The 19,565-nt window shown below is 50.3% G+C and overlaps 1 protein-coding gene across 6 annotated transcripts in view; it reads left to right on the plus strand.

Annotated features, from left to right (window-relative positions):
* Positions 1–8,659: 8,659 nt before the first annotated feature.
* ZBTB16 (zinc finger and BTB domain containing 16) overlaps positions 8,660–19,565 on the plus strand; it is a 183,419-nt gene continuing 172,513 nt past the window's right edge. Inside the window, exons 1-2 of one of the 6 annotated variants that reach the window (XM_046685066.1) lie at positions 8,660–8,953; positions 12,001–13,358. In XM_046685066.1, the coding sequence (XP_046541022.1) occupies positions 12,091–13,358 (1,268 nt within the window). In that variant the 5' untranslated portion in view covers positions 8,660–8,953; positions 12,001–12,090. Of the gene's footprint in view, positions 8,954–8,986; positions 9,221–9,240; positions 9,321–12,000; positions 13,359–19,565 lie in introns of those variants that run through there. The other 5 variants (XM_046685068.1, XM_046685062.1, XM_046685065.1 and 2 more) reach the window with 5 other exon arrangements.

Consider the following 19,565-nt stretch of genomic DNA (forward strand, 5'->3'; position numbering starts at 1 on the left):
GGCTCAATCACTTGGAGTAATGGTACATGGAGAGCCAGTTGGGCATGACTGCTATTTAACTCAAGGAAACCAGGCTGCCGCGCTTAACGTATGTGCACACTAATAAACACGTCATGCTACGAGGTGAAAATTAACACCACCCCTTGCATTCCCTGCCTCGCTCCTCTATTGCCTGCTTGCCTCATCCTACCCAAATGAATGGGACAAGACTGGGAGGATAGGGCCTCAAACAGATGCTCACAGCTACAATGATGTCAATAATCCCAGGTCACCCTTCACTCTCTTAAAGAGATTTAAAATTTATTTATCATAAGACCTTACCCCAAATATTTATAATAAGTCATTTTGTAGAAAGAAGGTGGAAAGAAAGAGTACCTGATATCATCGCTAATAATAGCTAACATTTTCAGATCTTTTTTTTTTTTTTGAGGAAGAGTAGCCCTGAGCTAACTACTGCCAATCCTGCTCTTTTTGCTGAGGAAGACTGGCCCTGAGCTAATATACATGCCCATCTTCCTCTACTTTATATGTGGACACCTACCACAGCACGGCTTTTGCCAAGCAGTGCCATGTCCACACCTGGGATCTGAACCTGCGAACCCCGGGGCGCCGAGAAGCGGAATGGGTGCACTTAACCACTGCGCTACCAGGCCAGCACCTTTCAGATCTTTTTTTTGTGGGCCAAATCTTGGGCATCTTCTTAGCAACTCTAGGTGTGAGGTGGATACCATTATTGCCCCCAATTTATAGGGGAGGACAGTGCAACTCAGAGAGTTTAAGAAATTGACCCAAGATCACCCAGGACCTTGGAGGTAGGAGACGGTATTTGAACATAGACCCATGTGAGTAAATCTGAGTCCAAGCTCTCAGCCTTTTTGCTACAATGAGTATTTACAGGGTACAGGAGAAAGTGGGGGATGGGATCATTGGCTTGATGGTGTTCTCAATAGTCCTGGTTTTACTCCCTAAGGTCTTGGATGGGTCCACATTATGATGCCTTCCTATCTGCCCTTCCCCAGCAATCATGCTGCTTTTCCGCCACAAACAAGAACTCAACTTTCACCATGTGTCAAGTACTGCAGATACAGAGGTAAGACCCACAATCACCCTTGTCCCCATAGAACTCACAGCGTAGTGGAAGAGGCAGCTGAAGAAAAATAGGCTAATAGGAAAGAGGGCGAACTACAAACTGTCAAGATCTTTCCTAGTATTCCCCTTGGCTCTGTCCATCCAGGAGACTCCATTCTGCCGATGGACCTGCCCCATGCATAAGCTAATTGTCAAGAGGACCTGGGGGCAGCCCTTTGTCTCAGGCCAGAATCTCAGCTCTGGGGCCCTGCTGCTTCTGACAAACGAAATAAGATGTGTTAATTAAGGTATTCCTAGCTAATATAAAAAACAAATTCCAAAATATATAATAGCTAAAGACTAGGGTTGCCAGATTTAGCAAAAAAAAAAAGACACCAATTTAAATTTGAATTTCAGCTAATTTTTTTAGTATAACTACGGGATATACTTATACTGAAAACTTATTCATTATTTATCTGAAATGATTTATCTGATCTTCAAATTTAACTGGGTGTCCTGCACTGTATTTGGCAACCCTGCTCAAAACATTGAAGGCTTATTTCTTGTTTCTATAAAGTCCACAATGGGTGGTCTTAGTGGGCAGACAGCTCCCGTCCAAGCTGTGATTCAGGGATCCAGGCTCCTTCCATTCTGGCTTGCCATCCTCATCACTCAGCTTCCAAGGTATCTACATGCTCATGGAGTCAAGTCACGGAAAGGGAAAAGGCATGGAGGATTCCATGCGGGAGTTCTTATGGGCCAGTCCTGGTAGTGGCACAATGGACTTCTGCTCACTGTTCATTCTGTCCTGCTCACTGCTCATCTGTTTGTTGGCCAGAGCTCAATCACATGGCCTGTACCTAACAGCAAGATATGCTGAAAAATGTAATCCAGCGTGTGCTCATGAAGCCATTTGGAGAACAGCGAGCCAGTCTCTGCCACACCTGGTGATAGCAGAGCTCATCTGTCAGCACTCGTGGCTAATGCATGTCTCATATGCTAGTTCTGGATTCAGTCAGCTGTTGTGCACCCACTGGTGTCCCTAGCAGGAGATCAGATGCTCTGCTCTCAGCCCTGGCCTGGTTAACTAACAGCTATTTGGGACTGGGAGTACGAGGCCATTGTAGGAATAATGAATAGTGTGATTTAAGTCAATTCATTTCACTTCAATGCGATTTAATAACTATTTATTAATGCTCCTAGGATATTGAGAAAAGCTTGGTTCTAGGCCCCTGACGGAGACATAAACTGAAATGGAACCCACTTATACCCTCAAGGAGCTGTATACAATTAAACTCAACAGCTATCCTTAACCCTTATCTATATTCCACTGATTTTTCAAGGGTTAGTAAAAATGGCATAGCTACAAAGAATTCTGCCCTAAATATTGGGATACAGAATGGTTCCTCCTCTCCTGAATTCCTAAAACACTTGGTGTCTATGTCCATTTGCTCATTCATTCATTCGTTCACGCATGTACGCATTCATTTAATTAGTTAATTCACTAACATTTCTGAGATCTACTCGGCTTGACAGTGTGCTAGGCTCTGAGGGTTGGGAATGGGAATACTGAGTTGAACAGGACTGAGACCTCGCCTTCCAGAACATCACAATGGAGGGGGTGGTCAGAATGCACATAACTCAGTCAGATACAAGGCAGATAGTGGTAAATACTATGATAAATGTTCAAACAGTGCTAAGGGACTTATGGAGGAGGGAGAAATTAATTCTGGCTGGAGGGCAAGGTGGAGAAGATTACTTGAAAGATCCAACAATGACTTCCCAAAGAGACAAATGAACTTGCCCTGGCAAGGGAGGCTGAGTCTGGCTCAGAGCCCACAACAGCCTTGCCCATGGGGCATCCCCCTGCCTCCCACCCACTCAGTCCTAATGGGGAAAAGGCAGTGAGCTTTTCTCAAGGGAGAACTCCAAGGGAGTCTCTCATTTTATCTTAAAAATTCGTGCAGATTTTGAATTCCACTCCACAGGATATCAATGTTTTTTTGCTAAAATAATTTTAATATAATTGGCTCAAATTACCCGTCATTGAGTAAAATCATCTCATCTGTGGCTTGTGTGCCCCTGACATACCACTTCTATTTGAAAAGTACCTTCTCCAGAAATTCAGCTTCTGAGAGTCTATGAATGGAAGTCCAGTCTCACTGTATCCCTTGTCAGGATAAATGAAATATTCTGTTCTAAGGACTCTGAGACCAGTCATAAGCTTTGTGAACAGACAACACAACCGCCATAGATGAAGCTATATTAAATGAACAGAGTAGTTTTCATATACTTCTCTCATATCAGGGAAGAAATATATAGAGTAATGCAACTTGAATATGGGTTGTATTTCTGGACCATGGGGCTTCTGGTGGTACCTTCAAGGAGTGTGCCCCTCCCCTTGCACACCTTTCCAGGTTTGGTACACAACTATAGTGTTCCTGCTGTAGAATAGTAGATTGAAGTCTATAACCTTAAACATCCCCAAAGTTAAACAGCTGGCTATTTAAACAGCATAAAAAAATGTTACAGGGCTGGCCCGGTGGCGCAGCAGTTAAGTTCGCACATTCTGCTTCTCGGTGGCCTGTGGTTCGCCAGTTCAGATCCCGGGTGTGGACATGGCACTGCTTGGCAAAAGCCGTGCTGTGGTAGGCGTCCCACATATAAAAGTAGAGGAAGATGGGCATGGATGTTAGCTCAGGGCCAGTCTTCCTCAGCAAAAAAAAGAGGAGGATTGGCAGTAGTTAGCTCAGGGCTGATCTTCCTCAAAAAAAAAAAAAAAGAAAAGTTACATATTTCCCCTCTTCCTGGCTTCCCAACAATAAAACACCAAAGTGTAAAAAAGCCCCTGTTTCTGATGAGGACTTAGGGGTTAATTTTCAGGATGGTGCCTGGGGATTTAGCTGTGGGACTCCCATTACTTGTAATGGGCCATGCTGCTTCATTTCATGTACACTATATGGAATCTGCACCCCTCGACCGCTACAAAATTTTAGTTTTGAAATTGAGGCCATCTTTCTCAGCACAAAGCAGATTCCCAGAAATACCAAAAACTACTCAATGTGGCCGGGAGCCTGTGTGTTTGTGCTGCTGATGTATATTTAAAAGAGACAAAATGGCTTTCTCTTAAGTACAGATGCCCCTTTCAAAGACAACAACATGAACACATTATGCCCAAGAGCTGACAGCAATAGTTGCTATGTCTCACCCCAAAGCTTTGTTCAGATCCCCATAAAACCTGGCACATGGTTTGTGACATCCACTGAAACACTGTGCTCCTTCCATAATAACCTGAGCCCTGCTGCCTGTCATTAAGGGACCACTCTTACTAAGCATCTCTTTTTAAATGGCTGCCATCATCTGGTCCCAGTGTACATTAAATCCCATTATAATTATAAACACACTTCCCCATAACATCCACTGCAGATTTCACCCACACTGTCTACCCCTCAGGGCATCTTTGCACTAATAACAACTCAGATTTGCTCTTTGAGTTGACAACATTAGGTCCCAACACCATTTGCAATATGCTGGGGAGAGAGAGAGAAGAAAAAGCTTTCTCTTCCTCAATCACAAAGATCTTGGGATCACAGTGACCCAAGGCCTCAGGGGCTGAAGGAAATAACCCCTCTTCTTCTTCATTTGAAAACTCACTCTCTGCCTTACAGATGAGAGGAAGGGCATACTTAGTACCTGGAAGAGAAGCCCAAGTTTGTAAACACCACTAACCAGATCTCCACAGGGAAAAAGGATGGCAATTACTAGTCAAGAAGCCATCTTCTTATTTGGTTTTCTGACCTTCAGCTAATTAGAGCCCACAGGTCACCTGATTATTTCCCCGTCTGCTTTTTGGAAGGGACAGCTAAGGAAGTGAGATGAAAGAATTAAAAAAAAAAAAGACAAATCAAAAATAACTATCAACATATGCATTGAGAGCAAATTCTACTCTGCTTAATTTTTACATACTGTAAATAATAGTAGATGCATCTGCATCTATCTAGTAAATATCTACAGTGATGACCTTGACACATTGTAAGAGTCTTTGCCTCCAGAAAAGGACCCCAAGGCTTGCTGTGTCTTTCCCCGAGGAGTACCTGTGACAGCCTGGTGCATCCTCCAGTGGCAACCTGGAGTCCTCAACTGCGGAAGAGACTACTTTTTCCATTGGGGGGCTTGGCTGCCTGCATCTCTCCCTGAAAATGCTTCATTCCCCACTCATCACCAAGTTTTGGAGAAATGCAAAGTAGCTTCTTCTCCCCCAAAGGTAGAAGTCCTTGATTTATTTATCAAGAAAAGGAAAATGTACTTTTAAATTTTAAAACTATTTTCCAACTAAGGAGTTGGAACAGAATGAGTTTCGACATTCCATTAACAATGGGAATACTCGAAACACCACTATCGCCTTCTTCCTGGGCGTCTGCTTGGTTGAAGTTTTATTGTAATTCAAAACTCCCTTCTCAACTTTGGCCTGAGATGTTGGGGGAGGAGAAGTGCCGAGATGGTAGTGATCTGAGTCTGTTTACCTGGTGGCCTGATTCACCAGAGAACTGCTTGGTCCTCAGCTTGGCTGGATGCTGCATAGACCTTGGCCTCAGTGGAGGAAGAGGAGAAGAAAAGTTAAAAGCCCCGTTTCCCTCTTCCATCTCGCTAGATGCTGTATGATCTATAAGTTAAGATCATGAGCTTTGCAGTCAGAATGGTCTGATTTAAAGTCTCAGCTCTGATATTTAAGAACTCTATGGTCTTGAGTTAGGCACTTAACCTCTCTGAGCCTCAGGTTTCTCATCTGCAGAAATGGAGAGAATAATAGTACCTGCATTAATAGGGTTGTTATGAGGATTAAATAAAACAGTGTAGGTAATGTGTGAAGATCCATAGACAGTGCTCAGAATGAGTTATTATGCCCACTGTCTCCTTCCTGTAAGATCCCTCAGACCTGATATACTCTCCTACGAACTGAGCTCTGAAAGGCTGCTACCAGTGGGAGGTATGTTAGTAAAGAAGGAAATGGGGGAATAAGAAGATTTAAGGATGGAATTCCATCAAAGGTCAACTCATCTATTCCCCTGTCGCCAGCATGACATCCCAGCACGACTGAGGTCTCTTCTATTTTTAGGACCTATCAAAACTGATGTTCCAGCTTCCCTTACCACACCCTTCAAGAAAAAAAGTAAAAAAGAAAAAAAAAAATCACTACAAATACATGAACAGAGAGAGAGATTTCTATTGTAATTTTCCATCCTGCTTGTTTTTAGGTGCCACCATATGAAATCTCTGAACTGGGGATTCTCATCAGCCTTCTGGGGACCCAAGGACATAGCTCTGGCTATAAAGGGTGCCAGTTGTGTGTGTGTGGGGGGCAGCTGCTGCGGCTTTATCTGGGCCCAATAAACCTTATCAAACTGCTGTGCGGCCAGCCTTTAGCGCTAAGTGGAAATGCTGGGAGCCCAACGCTGGCACTCAGCCCACAGCCTCGCCTGCCTTCCTCCTTTTTGTTACCTTCTCCACCTCTTAAATTCAGGCATTAATCTCTCTTTAACACTTACTAACGAGAGCTGGGCTTTTTAATGGGCAGAGTTTATGAAGCAAGGGAGATTTTCACATAGAGCGAATATGGCATGGGGTGGGCGAGTCCAGGGCCACGGAGGGACCGTTCTTTCCTATTGTTTCCAGAGTCTCTCTTTCACTGATTTGAGGATTAATAGGAGATTAGGATCAAGGGTTAACTGCAGGAGCACTAGAAGGTACATGTAGACTGCAAGACAACCACCTTCAGCAGGCACCATCAGGCAGAAGCTCAACAAGTTTACTGACTCTTTGTTCTATTTCCCCGGGGAGGCAGAAGGAGGGTCTTTCTCCTCTTCTTACATCCCTCCCATCTTGCTCTCCTTGCAGACCAGTTATTCTTAACTTTCTTTACATTCCTTTCCTCTTACAGATTGCATAGACCTTAGCTAGGAAAATAGTCTGTAATAGGGATTGCTCTTTATTGTTACTCAAAATGAATACTCAGGGCCTGGGCTTTTCTAGCATCGGTTAGCTGTTGCTGTTTTCACTGCTATCAGAGGGTAACCGGCTCCCTTCCTTCCCTTCCCTGCCCGCCTTCTTCTTTCCCCTTACTCCTGGAGGTCTGAGCACTTTCCCTGCCAGCAGGAGACAGGAGCGACGCTTGCTGGGATGGAATTGCTTGTGCTTGGGACTACCCCATTAGCAGCTCTCGTGAACCCGGATCAGTTCTGATACGTAAACTCCACCGTCTGGCTTTCCACAACCGGAAGCGGATTTTGCCTCCAGTTGGCTTCTGCCACCTTCCATGACCCTTCAGTTCTCGGGGCCTGACTCTCGGTCTGGGGCAGTGCCAGAGGCGCGCATCGGAATGTGATTGTAGGTGAGTCCGGCGGGAAACCTTTGACCCACTCGCGTCTTATGTGGGGACTCAGGACTGTGGGATTGAAGCCTCGCGTTGCTAAAATTCTATGACCTCCAGGGCTGACTTGTCCGGAGACCCAGGGAGGGCGCTCTCCACCACCACCCTCACCCCAGCGGTCCTGGACCTTAGTCGGCCCGCGACGGCCTGCGCCCAGAAGAGCGCTTCCCTCCCACCTCTTGTCCCCTACCTTCGCCAAGCTCCAGGGAAAGGGGGGAGAAAGGGACTCTCCACCACCCGAGGAAAGGCAGATTTCTTCTGGTTGCTCTGCCCCCGGGTTAGTGATCTCAACTCCACCCTCTAAAGTGGAGCGGCCAGCGGAGAGGAGGAAGCACTTTTGGGGGGCCTGGAGCTTCTTCAGGCTTTCACTCGCCCCCTGAAGACTTTGCGCTGAGCAGGGCGCAGTTCTCAGGAACTGTTTCCAACCAGGGTCCCTGGGGGTCAAAGCCGAGGAGATGCTCAACACTGGGAGGGAGAAAAGTTTCTCTCAGGCCTCGACATCGGTCTCCAGGGATCGCGAGAGCTAAAATGGGGCGTCTCCCCTCGACGAGAGATCCCCGCTGACCCTCTGGCACCTGGCTCACCAGGGCCCGCGAACTCTGCGCCTGGAGACTTCTCGCAATCTGGATGTTCAAAGCTCAGAGGCACAGAAGGCCTGCCTTTGGGCGGGGAAAGTGACCTTCTAAAACCGATGTCGGGGTTCAGGGGATGTAGCCCCTAGCCCGGAGAAAAAGTGAAAGGCGAGATGACACACACTGAATCGAGGCAAATATTGAAGCCGGGGACCAAATTCCGAGCCTGGAGCAGCAGGAGAAAAGAAAACCCGTGTCCAGTGGAAGTTAAAAACCAAGGGGTTGAAGGCGGGGGCTGCGCCTCGCCCCTCACCTCCATTACCCCCACTAAGGGTTCCAAGTCCCTGGCACTCCTCTCCACGAGCTCCTCCTTCCTTTCCGCTTGGCCGGTAACAGGCGGCCGCCAGCGCCCCAGCAGCAGCTAGATGTCAGGCAAAGCCCGGAGCGCGGCGCGCGGGGAAGGGAGGGGAGGAGAGAGGAGGGAGCAATGGGGCGGGGAGCGTGCGCGGGCTTGGCCAGTGCGGGGGGGTGGGCGGGCTGAGCCCAGGGACGGCGCGGGAGGGGGGAGGGAGGGGGGCAGCTGTGGGCAGGGAGCCGGGCTCGGCCGCCAGCACTAAAGATGGAGAGGCGCCGGGGCCTCGCAGGGGAGGGGGCTTGGCGTTGACGTGGGACGCGGCGGAGGCGCCGCAGCCGGTGGTGATTTGCTAACCTCGCAGCAGAGAAGAGTTGAGGGCGATGAGAGCGGGTACTGCGAACTGCCGGGCGATGCCGCCGCTGCCGCCTTGATACCGAGAGCAACAGTTCCCCAGCAACACCCCTCCCCGACGCAGGCACACACCCCTCAAGAGGCACGCACACCCACCCCACAGCGCCCGGCTCGGCAGCGGTGAGTAGGGGGCCGGGGAGGGGCGCACTGTTTAGCGATAGCCGCGCGCCAGGGCGCCCCGGGGTTGGAGAGGTCTCGGGGGGCGCGCTCGCTTCGGCCATTCGGCCGCTGGGCTTGTGCCTTATTTTATTCGGCTTGTTCCCTTCCTGCTGCTGCAGCCGTCGCCACCGCCGGTTGGGGGTCGGCTGGAAGGGGGAGCCCCGGCTGTCAGCTTAGGCGCAGCTGCCTCCCCAACCCTTCCGCTCCAGGGCACGGTCAGGGTGAGAGGTAGGGGGCAGAGCAGTCTACAGGGGTTGAGGGCGCGAGCGGAAGGTTGGGGATACGGAGGCTTTGTACCACCAGGGGCAGGCGGAGGAGCTGGGAGCCGGTGGGTGCTCGCTCGTATGTATGCGGACCGGTGCGCGGGCGCGAGATAAGGTTGTGGTTTATTTGTGTGTTTATTCGCCGGCCGTCTGGGAAGCTAGAGTCGGAGGATTCGAGGAGTGGATCTGGGGGCGAAGAGGAGCAGGAGTGGGACTCACTTTGGGTTTTGTTTCTCTTTGGGAAACGTGGTGGGCTCTTTTTTTCTTGATTGGACTTGATCCCTCCGTTTTGGGGGGAGGGGCGGCCGTGGCGGAGCTCCGGAAGGTCTCCAGGGCTCCGGGCCCTCCTCGGCTCTCGGCGGGACCGGCCGTGGCGCCGGAGCTCGCTGTGCGCTCCCGGCCGCGCTTGGTGGGTGACCCCGCTCTGCACCTGATGCGTTCGGGACGCCTTTCCCATCCTGGCGCGCCGGCAGCTCGCTCGCACAGCCCTTCGAACACTCCTGCACGCGCTCAAAATGCGCACAATCTCGCCGGCCCGCGGACCCACTGGAACGCACAGACGCGCTCTGTACGGACTCACTCGCCCGCTCCCTGGGACGCTCGCAGTGTGCCTGGGCCGGGCATGCCGGCTGCTGGCGCCAGAGGCCGGGGACCCTGCCGGTCGCTCCCGAGGGTCACGGCTCTGGGTCGGAGAGCGAGGGCCCGCAGATCTCTTCTCGCCTTTCCTCTCACAACTCTCCGTCGGGCTTTTGTGCTTCCCCTTCGCTGCGGGGCAGGTCCACCTCCTCGCCGCTCTCGCCCAGGCATCCAGCCCGCTCGGACTTTCGCCCTTCGTTCGGGTCTCTTTCGCTTTCCCTCTTCCCTAGCCCGGTTCCCTTTCTTTCTCTCGTTTGGCTTCCCGGGAAAAGTTGCTTCTCCAAGTTTGCTGAAGTCGTCTCCAAGTCTCCGTGGGGGTGGCTGAGAACTGGGGGGTGTGAGAAAGCGATCCATTCCCGGAGCTCGAGCAGGTTAGCGCCGGCTTTCCCCCGAGCCGCCGGGCTGGGCACCGCAGCCAACACCGACCCGATCGTGGGCGCCGAGCCGCGAGTCGGGGAGATGGCTGGCCGAGGGCACCCTGATTTCTTTCAGGACCTGAGAAGCTTGCTTTGGGGAAGGAATTGCGTAGCCCAGTTTCCATTCTTTCTATTGCTCCCTCCTAGTTCTCCGAAACCCTGAAGTCTTCAGGAAGGCGCACGGTGGCGAGAAGCAGATGAATGGCCATCCCACCCTTGACGGCCTCAGTCCCCACCCCAGGGTGGGCAGCAAAAGTATCTTGATTAGCCTTCCTGTTAACCCTTTCTGCGTGAGATTTGTGGCTCTGGAGCCAATAGGGCTCCTTTTGGGGCGGAGGCAAGCAGTGTTCCAAGAGTGAGGGAGCCCTTGCTCTGTTTTGCTCCCAGTTCCTTTCACTGCGGTATTGGCTACAGCAAGGCAGAGGCTGGGAGTGACTTGGGCCTGGAGGTCTCGCTAACACTCTTTAAACCGGGTTTGGGCCTCCCAGAGCCCTGTTATTGATCTGGAACAGTGCTTTGGGGAGAGGCCTTTGTCTCCCAGCGCTGTCCTCCCTTCATACTGGTTGTAACTCACACTGCAGATGCTGGTGCCAATATCGCTTCCAGTGCCTCCAAGCCATGTCCAGCATCAGTTGCTGCTCCTGGTCACAGGACTTGCCCATTCCTGGGAGCCTGTGGGACACACTTGGAATTCATATGCCCGGCGTGTGCCCTCCTGGATGTAGGGGTGCATGTTTCCTCTGATTTCTCTCCTGGGGCTCTTTCATGATCTATCCTGCTACTTTTATAGATTCTCATGTCTACTGGGCACTTGTGGGCAAGGGTAAGTGTGGCATCTTATATAAGCGTGCACACATGTTAACTCTTGCTCCCTCTCTGGTTGGTGTGTTGCACACACCCTCATGTACACGCCCAGTCCAGATTTTGGATTACAGATAGAACAATAACTTGAGGTGCCTGTGGGTAGAAGTGAGCCAAGCCAGTGTGTGGGTTACATGTGTGTGTTTCTCTTAGTACCTAAGGAGGGGCGCTGGCCTGGGTCTGTCAGTCTTTTGCAACCCTGAGAAGAACGGAAGGACAGAGGCCCAGGATTGGACCATGGAATTTTCCTAGGCCTGTAGGCTGCTAGCCCCAGCTAGGCTTGGCTTTGCTCTTGTGGCTACCACTGTATGGCAGGATTTAGGGAAACTTTGTTTTTAAGATGAGATTTGCTGCACAGGGGGTTGAGAGTGAAATTGAGTGCTTAAATTGACCAAAGGAAGGGGTTAAACTGTTATTCTTTTCAGGTAGCTGCCGGGCACCTCCTCATAATGAATGTTAGCCTTGCATAGGAGCTTCCCACTCTCAGACTTAAAGACAGCCCAGGACTCACAAGGCTCCACTGTAATTTTCATTTCACTTCATAGAACAGACGTCATAGAGCAGTGCGTTAGGCATGTGCTGTGGCAGAGCCTTCTCTTTACTCTCATCATCTCTGGACTTGTAAAGGTAGACATGTAGATTTCTAGGAAGCTCCCCTCTCCTCCATTAAAGTCTCCAAGAGTCTTGCTGGGAAATGGGCCAGGGGGCGGGGGAGGGGGGGGAGGGGGGGTGGACTGTGTTGTATTGTTTGAATTCTTACTTTTAGGGATATTCACTAATCTGCCTTTTGTTCTCTCATCTCTTTTGCCTCTTCCCGCCCTCTCCTGTGTAGACCTCTCTGTTGGCCCAGGAAACTCACCCTGCCCCACCACGCAGAGCCAGCAAGGAAAGAGAGCCTCATGCCTAAGCCGCGGGGAGCACCATGGATCTGACGAAGATGGGCATGATCCAGCTGCAGAACCCCAGCCACCCCACAGGGCTCCTGTGCAAGGCCAACCAGATGCGGCTGGCCGGGACCTTGTGTGATGTGGTCATCATGGTGGACAGCCAGGAGTTCCACGCCCACCGGACTGTACTGGCCTGCACCAGCAAGATGTTTGAAATCCTCTTCCACCGCAACAGCCAGCACTATACTCTGGACTTCCTGTCGCCAAAGACCTTCCAGCAGATTTTGGAGTATGCGTACACGGCCACGCTGCAAGCCAAGGCAGAGGACCTGGATGACCTGCTATATGCAGCCGAGATCTTGGAGATCGAGTACCTGGAGGAGCAGTGCCTGAAGATCCTGGAGACCATCCAGGCCTCAGATGACAATGACACGGAGGCCACCATGGCGGACGGCGGGGCCGAGGAGGAAGAGGACCGCAAGGCTCGGTACCTTAAGAACATCTTCATCTCGAAGCATTCCAGCGAGGAGAGTGGGTATGCCAGTGTGGCTGCACAGAGCCTCCCTGGGCCCATGGTGGACCAGAGCCCTTCAGTCTCCACTTCATTTGGTCTTTCAGCCATGAGTCCTACCAAGGCTGCAGTGGACAGCTTGATGACCATAGGACAGTCTCTCCTGCAGGGAACTCTTCAGCCACCTGCAGGGCCTGAGGAGCCAACACTGGCTGGAGGTGGGAGGCACCCTGGGGTGGCTGAGGTGAAGACAGAGATGATGCAGGTGGATGAGGTACCTGGCCAGGATAGCCCTGGGGCAGCCGAGTCCACTATCTCAGGTGGGATGGGGGACAAGATGGAGGAAAGGGGCAAAGAGGGGCCCGGGACCCCGACTCGCAGCAGCGTCATCACCAGTGCTAGGGAGCTGCACTATGGGCGTGAGGAGAGCGCTGAGCAGCTGCCACCTCCAGCAGAGGCTGGCCAAGGTCCCCCGGGCCGACCAGAGCACCCCGCGCCCTCAGCTGAGAAACATCTGGGTGTCTACTCTGTGTTGCCCAACCACAAGGCTGACGCCGTGTTGAGCATGCCGTCTTCAGTGACCTCTGGCCTCCACGTGCAGCCTGCCCTGGCTGTCTCCATGGACTTCAGCACCTATGGGGGTCTGCTGCCCCAGGGTTTCATCCAGAGGGAGCTGTTCAACAAGCTGGGTGAGCTGGCTGTGGGCATGAAGTCAGAGAGCCGGACCATCGGGGAGCAGTGCAGTGTGTGTGGGGTGGAGCTGCCTGACAACGAGGCTGTGGAGCAGCACAGGTAGGCCCCCCTTCAGTCCCACACCCGACACCCCAACACCCTGACACCCTGCCTTCATTCCCAGCTACTCCCCAGTCCTGGGGCCTGGCTCCCCTGTCCTCCCTACTATTGGTAAAAACCCACTTCTTTCAAAGTCCCAGAGAGCCACTATTCAAGTGTGGTGAGGGGCTGAGGGTCTTTCCAAGCATGGGAGAACTCATGGGCCCAGCTCCTTTCTAGGCTCTTTCCTCTCTTTTTGCCTTTGGGCTCCCGTTGGCTTTCTTTGCTGTTGGGTCTATTCTCCCTCGCCTGGAGTGACTGATAAAGTGGAGGGAGGGAGAAGAGGGAGTGGGGTTGAGCAGGAAGGTCTCCCACAGCCTGGATCTGGCCGTGTTGCCAGGTTGCAGGTACCCAGGTTCCCGTGTGGCGGTTTCTGCCAAGGTAGGCTGGTCTGCAGCTCTGGAGGGTGGGAGGGGCTGGATGCTGCTCAGGCCACAAGAGCGGCTGCAGGTTCTGAACGTCATTCCTGGTGAACTTCCATTGCCAGGAACGTTGCTTGCTCTCCCTTCTCATTCTCTGTCTCTGCAGACACGTGGAGGGAGTTGATTTAAATTCAAGGGGGAAGGATGGGTATGAGAGTCTTCGTTTTACAGCCTGCAGAGCCTTATTCTTATCCCATCTCTGCTCGCATTGAATTAAATGCCACTTCGGGCTGGCATTGGCTTCCCTCTGGCTTCTGTTTCCTTCTCCGTGAAATAACCATTCACTGAGTTCTTATGACGTGGAGGATGTGCCTAGTTCAATGCTAAGTGCTTTACATGGAGTCACATTTTTGTAACCACAGCCCTCTGAGGTAGGCGACGTTCTTATTTCACACAGGAAGAAACTATGATCTTTTCCCAGGGTCACATAGATAGTAAGAGGCAGAGCTGTGGATTCAAATTCAGGTCTTAACTCCCTTGCACACTGCTGCCTCTTGGAGCCGTTCGGTCCTGAAGAGGGCCGTGTCTACAGAACAGAGGGTTTTGAAAACTGCTCCTCAGAAGTGGAGTAAAGACGGAGGGAATCAGTAGTGGGTATGGTGTTGGCCTGCATCTGTCATAACAATATGCCTATCATTTCACCCTGTGGTCTCTGGGTGTCAAGAAATCCGGTTTCTGTTGTCATTCATGGTCACAGTTCTCTGCATGCCCTCTGGCCTGCTGTTTGGCTGATCTTGGGTGGCTTTTTCCCTTTTGCACCCCTCTCCCTCCACCCCATTCCTGTGTTGCTCATTCAGGTAGAGGAGGAGGTGTGAGAGAGGGGCGGTGGGGGGCGGGTAGGGGAGGCATCTGGAGGTCTATCTGATTACCCGACGCTGAGCTGGAACCTGCTCCAACACTGCTTAACTGGTGACTTGGTGGATCTGAGCCTTACCTTTCAGAACGTGCCGCTGAGCTCAACATAACCGATTTTTTCTTCCGGTGGGTGTGAAAAATAACTGCCACTGAGGTGTGTTGTCTTGAAGCTTGTACCGCTCAGACATAGACCCAGGGTTGTATTTGTTTTTGCTCAAACTTTCCTAAAGAGGAAACCCGGTCCTCAAACTTGACCAGATCAATTTGCCGTCTCCGGATGTGAATTATTTCAGTTACGTGCTATGAGAAATGGGGTACGGTGGAAAGTAATTTTTTTATTGAGGTGTAATTGATGCATAACATTATATTAGTTTCAGGTGTACAACATAATGATTCAATATTTGTATATATTGCGAAACAGTCACCACAATAAGTCTAGTTAACATTTGTCACCATACATAGTTATAGATCTTTCTTTTCCTTATGATAAGAACTTTTAAGATCTACTCTTAGCAACTTTCAAATATACAATATAGTATTATTAATTATAGTCACCATGATGTACATTACATCCCAAGGACTTGTTTATTTTATAGCTGGAAATTTAATCTTTTGACCCGCTTCACCCGTGTTGCCCACCCCCCACCCCCTGGAAAGTAAATTTTTTTCTGACTCCTGTTGCATCATTTTTGCTTCTCTCTACCTAAGAGAGCTACAAAAGATATCACTCTCCCAGGAGTCCCAAGTTCCCATTCTGTGGGACCCTCGCTTCTCTGGGGGGAGGTGGAGGGCTGGCTGCGTTGTACCCCATAGAACGTGGGTGGTGGAACTAGCCATATCTGGCCATGAGTGCTTGGGAAAGTCATGTGACCATTCTGAGCCTTGTTTTACTCTATTTAGATGGAGATGGTCAGCAGGGTGTGGTGCTGAATTAACGAAGTAAGAAATCCCTAGAGCTGTGCCTGGCGCACAGTAACTGTGAAGATGGAGCAGTGGCCCTTCGATCCCCCATCTTGTTTAGGTCTCGTCTCTGCATCGCCCCCACTGGCTCTGAGTTGCGGGTCGTATCAACGGCTCTGCCTTCTACCCGGCTTGTGTTGGCTGTGAGGTGGTGCAGAGAATGTGCCTGTCCTTGTGAGCTTGTGATGGGGAGGCGCTGGTCCTGGAATCCTTGGCGTCACGCTATGGGCTGCTGACATGGAGAATGTGCTTTTGACTGAGGATAGAAAGTGAGCTGCTGCAGCCCAAGAAACTAGAGCCTGGGGCAGTGCCTTGCGTGGAAAGCTGGAGGGGTCTAAAGAAACGGAGGAGGGGAGAATGTGTTCCTGCACCTGCTTGGCCCTTGCTCTGACTGGCAGCCACTTGGCTTCTGCTCAGATGCACTTTTTCCTCTTTCTCTCTCCCTCAAAGCTCCAGGATTAAGGTGCTACTTCCCGGTTCCCTACTGTTCTCTGTTCCTCCCCCGACATCACAACTATCAGTACAAACAAAAAGACAAGACAAAACAATCAGAGTGGGAGGTCCGGAAGCTGTGGAATTGGCTGTAAATGTAACAGGGACGAACATGATGAAGTAACAGGCTACAGATTTGATTTGATTTGATTTTTAAGCCAGTAGGTGAGAGTGTTGGTAAAGGTTGAGTTCCCAGCAGTTATTGTTGCTTTTCTTTGTAGGGGACAGAAGGGCATGGAGAGGAAGGAAGGGGAGAGGGCCGGGAAGTGATGCAGGAGGGAGAGGTGGTTAAGGAATCCCATCAGTTGGTTTCCTCATGACTTGGTCCCAAGCTGTTGAGAGGGGAGCCTATTGGCACGACAGACAGAACGAAACTTAGTGAAGTTGTGGTCCCTGCGGTGCACGGGGAGATGTCAAAGCGATGTCATATGTAGTCATGGGTTGATGGAGAGACCACACATGATGCTACTTGGGTAAATTAAATGGCGTTTCCTTACCTAAAGGATGCAGAAGGAAGTCAGGACAGTCAGAAGATTCGATGGATCAGCACCATTCTCCAGGCAGATGCAGGAGCAAGCTCTGGACCCCAAAACCTTCCCTATGGGCCCACATTATAGAGGACAATGTCTGAGGGAGGGAGGGTGGGTCACAAAGGGATTCTGGAAGACTGGACTCTCCTTCTCTAGGCTCAGTCTCTCTTCTTTCTCGTTCTCTCTCCGAAAGGCTGGAGCTGTTCTGCGTGTAGCCTTGTCTGGATCTGATCTAGGGACAGGCTCAACTGGGCCCAGTGCAGCTTCTCATTCTCGGGGTTATGTGTATGTGATAAGGTTACAGGGAACAGTATGGCTGACTTGAGTGTGAACACAGTCCTCATTTATAGCCTTCAGTCTCCCTAGGCTCGTACAGCCTGCTCCTAATACCTTTCTGAATTTAGTGCTGCAGAATCAGAGTGCGGTCTGGTTTCCCAGGAGCCTCTGGATCTTCTGCAGATAAGCCCTTAGACCAGCCACAGTGTGGATCCTGCACACAGTAGGAACTCTTGCCTGGTTCTTGAAGGGGTGCTCAGGAACCACAAGGAATGGCCTCAGCCAGCTCCCTGGACTCACGTGTGCACCCTTCTTGGTGGCTTCTTGGGGCCAGCTCTAGGTGCGTGAGCCACATAGCTGAGATGTCAGAGTTCTGCCTGGCCCTTTGCCTTCGTCCCTCCAGGTGGCCAGCAGCTCTGTTTTCAGTGGTTGACCATGTAGAGGGCCAATAGCCATTGACCTTGATTTAGGCCACCTTGAGGCATGTAGAAGTCGCCCATGACTCTTGGTCCTCTTTCATTATTCTGCCAGCTTTAGACATCCTTGAGGTCAAACCAAGTTCTATTTGGAAGAAAGCATGCTGTGGAATAATGATCACATCGGCAATAATATTAATACTGCCTTTTATCAGTTATACCACTTTTTTCTTTGCACAGTCCCTTTAGTGACTTTAGCTCTCTTAACCACACAGGCTCCCCTAAGGGGGTACAGGTCCATCATCCCATATCTGTGATTAGAAAGTCTGAAAGCTGGAAGGTTTTATGTAAGTTTGTAGCAAACTCATTTAGTGGCAAATCCTGATCTGAACTGATGTGAGACTATATTTATCCCACTTGTTTTGAATATTCATATGTTTTGCTGCAAAAATATTAATGTGTTTGATTACAGAGTGCTTCCCTAGACTCCTCTGGGACTGGCAAACACTCTAGGCCCCATAGTACCTTTCTAAAATCTGAACAATTAGGATTTCAGAAGCGTCCAATGGTTTTGGATAAGGGATTGTGGACCATTATCAGCCCCAACTTGAAATGCGGAAAAGGAGCTTAGGAGGGAGTAAGTGACACGCCCAAGGTCAGGTAGCTATAAATGGTCAGAGCCAGGAGCTCAGCTCACCTTCTGATTCACAGTGCTGGGTGCTCTGCGCCAGGCCATATAAGAACATGGGCATTGCCGTTCTGGGTCGGATCCATCTGACCTAGTCTTTGGGTGCCAACACCATCCTTCAGATACCACCATTGGAGGCTACAGCTATCTTCCTTGACGTCAATCCTAAAGGTCAGGTGGAGCCCAGCTTCTCTTCGTAGCTATTTACGGCAACTCTGTCATTCACAGATTTGCTCAAATCCTTTCCGAAACGATTTCTGTTTCCAGGAAGTATCCTTTTGGGAGTGATGAATGACTTAAGTTTATAACCTCCTGGGCTCCTGGAAATCTAGTCTTTTGTCGAGCTCGTTGGTTGTGAAGATAGGAAGATGGCAGAAGGCTTGGTTGAGTTGCATCCGGCTGTTTCCCAGGGCGGGCCTCTAGACTCAGCTCTGTGGTTTTTCTTAGCGCTGTCACCATGTTGGTCTCTTTTTCACCCTGAGCTTTAATTTCTTCATTTGTAAAACTGGGCACTTGGATGAGCTGTTTCTGGATTGCTGAGCTCTTTAAAAAGTTCTTCTGAGGCCAGCGCGGTGGCGCAGCAGTTCAGTGCACACGCAGTTAAGCGCGCACGCTCCGCTTCTCAGCGGCCCGGGGTTCGCCGGTTCGGATCCCGGGTGTGGACTTGGCACCGCTTCGCAAAAGCCATGCTGTGGTAGGCATCCCACATATAAAGTAGCGGAAGATGGGCATGGATGTTAGCTCAGGGCCGGGCTTCCTGAGCAAAAAAGAGGAGGACTGGCAGTAGTTAGCTCAGGGCTAATCTTCCTCAAAAAAAAATAAAATAAAAAAATAAAAAGTTCTTCTTTCACCCCTTACACACGCACTTCTGTCTTCATGAAGTCCTTTTGGTTAGTTGAATTTTGCTCTGTTTTAGAATCTGGATTGGCAGTCAGCCAGCTAAAATAGGGGGTCAGTAAGATTCCCCTCTGTCTCCTCTGGCTCCGTTTTTAAATACTTTAACCTGCTTAGGGTTCCTCTGGGATCCAGACTGTCATCTCCAGTCATCTGGGATCTCGACTGAACTCTTGGAAATTTTAGATGATTTATTTTATTTCCAGTGGAGGAAAGTTGCCTGAGTTCTTTCGTCTCAGTGAGGAGTCCTATTGTAATTCGCTGTCCCTGTCGGATGGAGCTGCTGATTGCTGGAGGGAGGGGGGGAAAGCTGTAGATCGGCAACACTTTTTCCTCCTGCTTGTTCTAGGAAAACTATTTATGAATCTTTAAAATAGTGATTATCCTAAACTGTTAAAATCAAACTCCATTCACAACTCTTTGATTTCTTGCTAATTCGGGAGAAAAACATTCCCATTCACTTTAACTTTTTCTAATTAATGACTTTAAAACGAGTCTAACTGAGAGCCCCAGTGTGAGACTTGAGAGTCTTGCTAAGTGAATACAGGTGTGCCTCAGTTTGTCCATCACAGGGTTCCTGAATTTTCCTCGGTGACTAAAGGTTTTCTTAGTCAAGTTCTGTTTCGGTGCTGTTA

Source organism: Equus quagga, chromosome 14, assembly GCF_021613505.1.
Source record: "Equus quagga isolate Etosha38 chromosome 14, UCLA_HA_Equagga_1.0, whole genome shotgun sequence".
Taxonomy (NCBI): domain Eukaryota; kingdom Metazoa; phylum Chordata; class Mammalia; order Perissodactyla; family Equidae; genus Equus; species Equus quagga.